This window comes from Mus caroli, unplaced genomic scaffold (assembly GCF_978045245.1).
Source record: "Mus caroli unplaced genomic scaffold, Mus_caroli_1 scaffold_13, whole genome shotgun sequence".
Taxonomy (NCBI): domain Eukaryota; kingdom Metazoa; phylum Chordata; class Mammalia; order Rodentia; family Muridae; genus Mus; species Mus caroli.
The window spans coordinates 102,762,315-102,769,513 of NW_028227268.1; the positions used below are offsets into that span (position 1 = coordinate 102,762,315).

At 46.7% G+C, this 7,199-nt stretch overlaps 1 protein-coding gene across 2 annotated transcripts; it reads left to right on the forward strand.

Annotated features, from left to right (window-relative positions):
- The first annotated feature begins 818 nt into the window (after positions 1 to 818).
- On the forward strand, positions 819 to 6,938 carry Lgalsl (galectin like). 2 transcript variants are annotated; one of them, XM_029484072.2, is made up of 6 exons: positions 819 to 895; positions 1,025 to 1,135; positions 2,245 to 2,316; positions 2,460 to 2,548; positions 3,140 to 3,317; positions 6,082 to 6,938. In XM_029484072.2, the coding sequence occupies exons 2-6, from the start codon at positions 1,124 to 1,126 to the stop codon at positions 6,223 to 6,225; spliced, it is 495 nt and encodes a 164-aa protein (XP_029339932.2). In that variant the 5' UTR covers positions 819 to 895; positions 1,025 to 1,123; the 3' UTR covers positions 6,226 to 6,938. The 2 variants fall into 2 exon arrangements, with proteins under 2 accessions (XP_029339932.2, XP_021032444.2); XM_021176785.3 differs by lacking the exons at positions 819 to 895; positions 1,025 to 1,135 and adding an exon at positions 1,294 to 1,609.
- Positions 6,939 to 7,199: the final 261 nt, after the last annotated feature.

The following is a 7,199-nucleotide window of genomic DNA, read 5'->3' on the forward strand; positions in this document are numbered from 1 at the left end:
GTGCTCTACTTGGGAAGGTGTGTGAACCAACTTACTAATCTTCACAGTAATTCAAGATAGGATCATCATAGTAATTATTATCATGTCTGATGAAGAAATTAAGGCACGCTACTATCAGTAATAAGAAACTAAATTTGGACCCAAGACACCAGCCCTTTATAATAACCATGATACATTGTACCACGCTTAGCTAATAGCAAATAATTCAATGATTTTTCCCTACGCTGACTCTTAGAAATTCAGCGAATCAAAGTATGACTTTAAAATATCAAGTTTCTTGTAATTGCCTAGCATGTTAGAATAATTAATAGGTGTGAGTCTCAAGCTCAGACGAGTAAATAAGAGCAAAATGGGAGCCACAGTGACAACTCTGCAGCCTCTAATTCTGAGAACCGCTTCCACAAAGGCTCCGACTGTGGGTTACAGGCATGTTCCCGGTACCACAGAGATTACCACGATTAGCACTGGGCCATCAAGGGACACAAAAGCTGCAGAGACGTCGGGTCCCCCAAAGGGCCCCTCTGGGACTGTAGCAGCTCACTTGCTCAAGCTCCTTGCTTATTAGTGTGGTGATTCACACAGTGCACTAGGCAAGCCCAGTATGTCACCTAATAGAGAGTATGTTGATACAGCCTTATCTGAGAAGTTACATAATTATGCTAGTGTCGGGATACCATTACAGGAGTCTGAGCCTTAGAGTGAAAGAGGGGTGTATTCCCTAGGAAGTATTACACAAAGAATGGCTGGAGTCTCCATTACCCCAAACTAAGCAAGTGAAGTAAAATAGCTAAGGACAGAAACTGTGTCCACTTCAAGTTGCGGCTTGGCCGGGCACCTGCTGAAGAATGCTTCCGGGGACCCCCGACACTAGCCTGCGCTTCCCTGGGAACAGAGGGTTGGTCGGCGCTCAGCAAACTGTCCTCCTAGAGTCCTGGCTGCTTCTTTATTTAGGGTCAAATGTACAAGCCTTGGACCTCCATTCTCCTTCTCCTCCAAACAGTGCAACTATCTTTCCTCCCACTAGGTTGGAATTCTCTGAAAGAAGCCATACCGGGTCTTCCTCTTTGGAGTCCTCCACCTTCTCTCGACCTCACTCCTGATCAACCCCCAACAGTCCCCCAGGATGCGGAAGGAGGTGAGTGAGTAGGGTACCGACCAGGAGTGTCCCCAGCACCTGTCACCTGGCCCACCTGGGCCCACCCTTCACCCCTTTCCCCAGCCCCACCCACCTTCCCGCCGACAGGCCACCGCCCTCCGGCCTCCAGCCACGGTCCAATGGCCGTAGGGCAGGGCACGCTGAGCAAGCCGCGGCTCCCGGGCCCCGTCCCCGCCCTGTTCCCGGTTCTCGGTTCCCGAGCCGAGCCCTGCCGCCTTTAAATGCCACCCCAGGCCAACACACTGCGGCCCTCGCCACCGTCATCCCCTCGCCGCCGCGATCTCCGCGCCGCCCGCCTCCCTTCCCCCTCCCGGGCCTGCGGCCGCGCCAGCCTGGGGCGTGCACGCGCGCCGGTGTGTGCGCGCGCCGGCTCGGACCCGCGCCCGCCGCCGCGTCCCCGGCGCTCGCTGCAGGAACATGGCGGGGTCGGTGGCCGACAGCGACGCCGTGGTGGTGAGTGCAGCGGCCTCCCGCGAGGCGGGTAGCTCAGAGGGCCGGGGCGAGGACTACGGACCCGCGCTGCCGCGGGAAGCGCGGTACCTGTCAGCCGCCGCGGGGTGCGAGCTCCGGGGGCCCCGGGCGCGGGGCAGGAGGGCGCCGGCCAGGTGCGCGCTGGGCGCGTGTGCGTGCACGTGGGTTAGTGTGGGGCCGCCGTCCCGGCGTCCGGGATTTACCCCTTTGGAAACGGTCCCGCGCCGGGGGCTCCCGAGAGAAGCCGAGCGCTGCCGCTGCACTCCAGCCACGTCCCCGAGGACAGGCCAGGGGGCAGAGACTCCGGGAGCGTTTGTGCTTGAAGAGGGGCCTGCCGCCCACCTACACGGGCTTTGCTTCCCGGGTGGGCCGCGACCTTGAATTTGATCCGGTCTCAAGAGCCTGGGGATCATCAGAGGCTTAGACCGGATGGAAAGGCCGGGTTTTGTTTCGCGGTTATTTAATGGGCTATAAAGAGGCATCATATGTAGACACTGCCTGTGTGTCTGTGGAGGGCTGCTGGATCCCTACAAATTTGTGTTGATTCCTCATCCTTCCATTCACTCCCTAATAAACAAGGGTCTGTGGAAAGCCAATCTGTGTGCTTCTATTTTTAGAAACTTGATGATGGGCACTTAAACAACTCCCTGGGTTCTCCAGTTCAAGCCGACGTGTACTTCCCAAGACTGGTAAATCAATGTGCTCCGTGTCTCTGCCTTTTCCCCTCTGGTGCATTTCCTTGCTTTCTAATGGGTCTGATTTTTCAGGGCCAAGGGTTTGGCGCTTCTCTAACAGCCCGTAAACATCCTGTCTCTCCCCTCTTCCTTTGCAGATAGTTCCATTTTGTGGGCACATTAAAGGTGGCATGAGACCAGGCAAGAAGGTATTAGTGATGGGCATCGTAGATCTCAACCCCGAAAGGTAAGGGCAGAGCCCTGCCATTGCTGAGCCGCGGCGGCTGCCTCCTCCCCTTCCTCTACTTGCACAGTGTCACTAGTTAGGAGTGCCAAGAAAGTACCATGTTCCCATGAAAAGAATGTGTATGAATCCTGGCCATCATCTCTCCAGATAGCTATTTATATCAGTGATGATAAAAATAGGCCTACAGTTAATCTTTGACCCTTGCGAAGGCCAAAAGACTTCTTTTTTATGGTTTTGAAACATGGTAATTATAACCAAACTTGTTAGAATAAATAAGAACCAAACTTACAAGATGTTTCCCTTGTCAAGTTCTGTGGCTGTTTTTGAGAACTCTGAGATGGATTAATGCAAGGGTGGCCTGGGGCAGTTGAAGTTTTCAGTTGCAATTATTTTCAGTTCCACTGGAGTTTTCACCAGAGCCTACTTGAGGTAACAAAATATATTGGTTTGAGTGTAATCTTTAGTCTCTGTGTTTAAACTGTGTAAACAGTAGCAGCCCATTAAAAGCCGATGAACCCACTGGAGGAGGAACTGGGTCAAGTTAAAATGTTACATCTGACTCCTGGCTAAGTGACACTGTTTTCTTTCTAGCTTTGCCATCAGCTTGACCTGTGGTGATTCTGAAGATCCTCCTGCGGATGTGGCAATTGAACTCAAAGCTGTGTTCACAGACCGGCAGCTGCTCAGAAACTCTTGTATCTCAGGAGAAAGAGGCGAGGAGCAGTCGGCAATCCCTTACTTTCCATTCATCCCAGACCAGCCGTTCAGGGTAGGTACCTTGAGTGCCTGATGCAGTGTTGGCAGGGCCCCTACTTACTCTATCTACTGTGTGCCAAGAGCTCTTTAAGAATTTCTTCATGTCCAAGAAATTTGTTGCCCGGAACTTGTCTCCCGGCCGAGAGAAAAGAGTAAAAAACAACAAAAGAAGTCTGTTTGCTGATAGACATTAATGCTTGCCTTAGTAGCTGTTGACTCTCTTCAGACCATATGTTTAGTTAATGGATGCATATATGCATACCTAATTGCTAAGTACTTAACTGTAATTCTACTTAGCCAGTGTGGAGGTATTAATTATTTGTTAACTTCTCGGGTGGTGCTAGGGATTGAACCTTGTGCACGTTAGGTAAGGTTTCTACAACTTAGCTACACTCCCAGTCCTCATTTTGATTTCTGTTTTGAAACAGGATCTCACTAAATTCCCCGGCTGGCCTTGAATTTGTAATCCTCCTGGCTCAGTTTACAGAGTATTTTAGATTACAGGCCTATGCCATCAGGTCAAGCTGGGGTATTAATGTAGTAATAATTTTCTGTGTAATTCCCAATATAGTGTTAGGCACATAAATAACCTACCCCCAAATATCTGATTGATCACTAAATATTAGTAAGTATCCAGAATTTTCATGTTTCTTGGCCTAAATACCTCAAAACTTTATTAGTTATGGGTTTAAAACAATTTAGTGGTTTATTATTTCATTTTCTCTTGTTCACTTTGCTAGTGAGTCCATATTTGTATAATTATTTTCCCGTGTGGGTTAATTAAGCGTGTCTGTTTCATGGTCATAAGCTGTGTGGCTGACAGATTTCTTCCCTGGGGCTTGGGTAATACTCGTTTGCTCCCCGACTCTAACAGGCAGGAAACAACCCAGTTTGCCACCCCATCAGGCCGCAGTAGCGCTCACTACCTTACTCTGCAGGACAAATAAGAGGTGCAAGTCAGTCATATAAAAACAGACTCGTGTACAGGGCAGGCTGCTGTCTGCATAAATCGTACCATACGTCAGTAACGGCACCTCGGTTAAAAGCTCTGTGCTACGCATAGACCAGAGTAAACAAAACTGCTCTTGATACTTTACACTTCACATGGGTCTTCTCAAGAACCGTGACTGTTTCTCTTTCTTTAGAGTCTAGAACAAAACAAAAATCCATAACTTTTTTACATCAGTAAAGGGAATGAGATTGCTCCCCTTATGACCGTAATCTAGGACGTTTCCCCCTTACCTTAGCTCCTCCTTTAGAATGGTAAGCGCTTGTGGGCTCCTCTTGCTATGCCACGTTCTTACGTGGTAAGCCACATGTGTGTGTGACACACACACACACACACGTGAGCTTGCAAACTGGAAGGCAATTCAGGTACCATCCTTAGGAACACCACCATCTGCCTCCCTCAGTGGCCTGGATCGCACTGATTAGGCTAAACTGGGCTGACGAGTGAGCCCAGATCCCCACCACTCTACTGCTGGTATTACAGGTGCATTCAGGACCTGCCATTCTGGTGGGAAAATAGAGAATTATACTTGGGTCCTCTTACTTACCAGTCCAGCATTTCCTCAACAGAGCTATCTCAGACGGTAAATCCTTATGCCTGGTTCATGATTGTGAGCCACTGACTAGAAGGGTTACATTGCTTCCCAGCAACAAAAAAATGTAGTGAGATAAGCTGGGTGGTGGCTCATGCCTTCAATCCCAGCACTTAGGAGGCAGGGGTGGGCGGATCTCTGTGAGTTCAAGGCCTGTCTGCTCTACAGAGTAAGTTTGAGGTCTACCAGGGCTACACAGAGAAACCCTGTCTCTAAATAAATAAAGTTTACACAAATGGAGTGAAATAGAACTTCTTGATGGTATAATTTAAGCAGTAATATGAATTAAATGTGACTGATACCACATATGGCATCTCCTAATGATAACTGTCAATGCTTTTCTACAAGCATCATAGCACAGCCAATTCTTAAGCTCTGTGGTGGCCAGGAGATGGTGGCTCATACCCTTGGTCCCAGCACTTGGGAGGCAGAGGCGGACAGATCTCTGTGAAATTGAGGCCAGCCTGGTCTACAGAGTGAGTTCCAGGACAGTCAGAGCTATGTGAAGAAGCCCTGTCTCAACAAACAAACAAGCAAACAAACAAATTTAAAGCAAGCAAACAAAATCCCAACAAACCTCTGTGGTGAATTATGGAGAAAGAGAGGGAAAAGGTTTACCATGTGGAGTCAGTGTTTGTTTGTTTTAACAAAGCCTTGTTAATTACACATTCTTGGTCCAATGCTTATTACTGTGTAATCTCCCTTAGTGTTTATTTACCATGATTGTCTAGACTATTATTAGATGCTGCTAAGGGCTACCAGCCATGCATCAGGAGAGGCCCCCCTGCAGGTAGGATGGCTTGTTTGGCATGAGTGTCATGTGAAGAGATTGGTGCTTCTTCACACCTCTACCTGGAATATGGGAGGAATTGTCTGTTCCAAATCTTTCACTGGTATGGAGTGGTGATTCTCTAAGTGGGTTCCCTGCTCCAGCCTTAGCACTGGGGACGGTGCAGATTTTTAGATCGAGCTCTGGACTTCCTGAATTGAGAGCTGGGGGAATGGAACCCAGCAGTCTGTACCCTAGCTAGCGTTCAGCAATTTGTGATGTTTGAGATTTACTGTGGGCCTTGCTTTTCTTCCCCACAATGAAGTGTGGTTATGTTGTTGGTTTTCCCCTTTCTCCAGCAGGGTTCATCCAGAATTATGCATTGTTACTATTTTTGTTTCTTCTAGGTGGAGATTCTTTGTGAGCACCCGCGTTTCAGAGTGTTTGTGGATGGACACCAACTTTTTGATTTTTATCATCGTATTCAAACGTTATCTGCAATTGACACCATAAAGATCAATGGGGACCTCCAGATCACCAAACTTGGCTGATGTTTAAAGCACTTCTATTTCAAATATGATCGATCAGGTGCCACAACTACATGTCTGAAAGAAGTGTCCTAGCCAGATCTGGAGACTTAAAAAAGAAAACAAAAACAAAGACAGACTTCACTGTCTCTTTCTGTGCAGTCTAAGTCCAGAGTGACAACCTCATCTGTGGTTTGCCCAGAAGAAGAAAACTCGCAAGAAAGACACTGAGCCATTATACCCAGAACAAAGTAATACATTTATGCTAGTTTTTATTCAAACTAAACTAAAATGGATTTGTGATGATTTGTGATTTGATAGCAATTACTCATCATTTCAAAGCAAGGCGATATTTAGAAACAAAAGTGCTAAAGACCTTAAAAACAACAACGGTACATCAAATCTGCACTGACGTGGAATTGCGTAGCACAACCGACATTTTAGTCAGGGTATTTACATAGAATGTAGATTGTGCAAGATTTGGTTCTTATGTTTTCTTGGGTTTTGTTTTGTTTTTGGCACAGCATCTTGTTAACTTGGATTTTTAGGCATTCTCGATTAATTTATTTATATTTAGTATATGTATTAATGTATCAGAGAATGAGCAATGTCTACAAATTATGAACTGAGGTCTAAGGGGGAAATTTATGTATAACAAGCATAAAATAAGTGAATTTTTACCTTAAAGAATTTGAGCATATTCCCCTTACCCCTCAACTTTGGCTTCTTAACATAAATTGCTATAAGTGCTTTTGGGGACATTTTTGCAACACTTCGATAAAGCTCTAAAGTTCTTGTCGATGATGGGAACTTTTGTTTGCGTTGCTTTTTCTCCTTCCTGTGAATTAGCACAGTATTGGCTTCCTTAAGGCTAACTACCCCTTAGATTTACATACTAGCTCATTAACTTGTTATTAAATTAATGGAAAGCATATAAGAGGTGATTGCATAGACAGCTTTTTAAATAACTATATATCAGTTTTTAATAGTATGCTATG

Excerpts from the sequence above, each read along its gene's own strand:
- Lgalsl (XM_021176785.3), top strand. The coding sequence starts at position 1,574 with ATGGCGGGGTCGGTGGCCGACAGCGACGCCGTGGTG. Across the intron at positions 2,317-2,459 it reads ACGTGTACTTCCCAAGACTG|ATAGTTCCATTTTGTGGGCA; the intron begins GTAAATCAATGT and ends CTTCCTTTGCAG. Across the intron at positions 3,318-6,081 it reads TCCCAGACCAGCCGTTCAGG|GTGGAGATTCTTTGTGAGCA; the intron begins GTAGGTACCTTG and ends TGTTTCTTCTAG.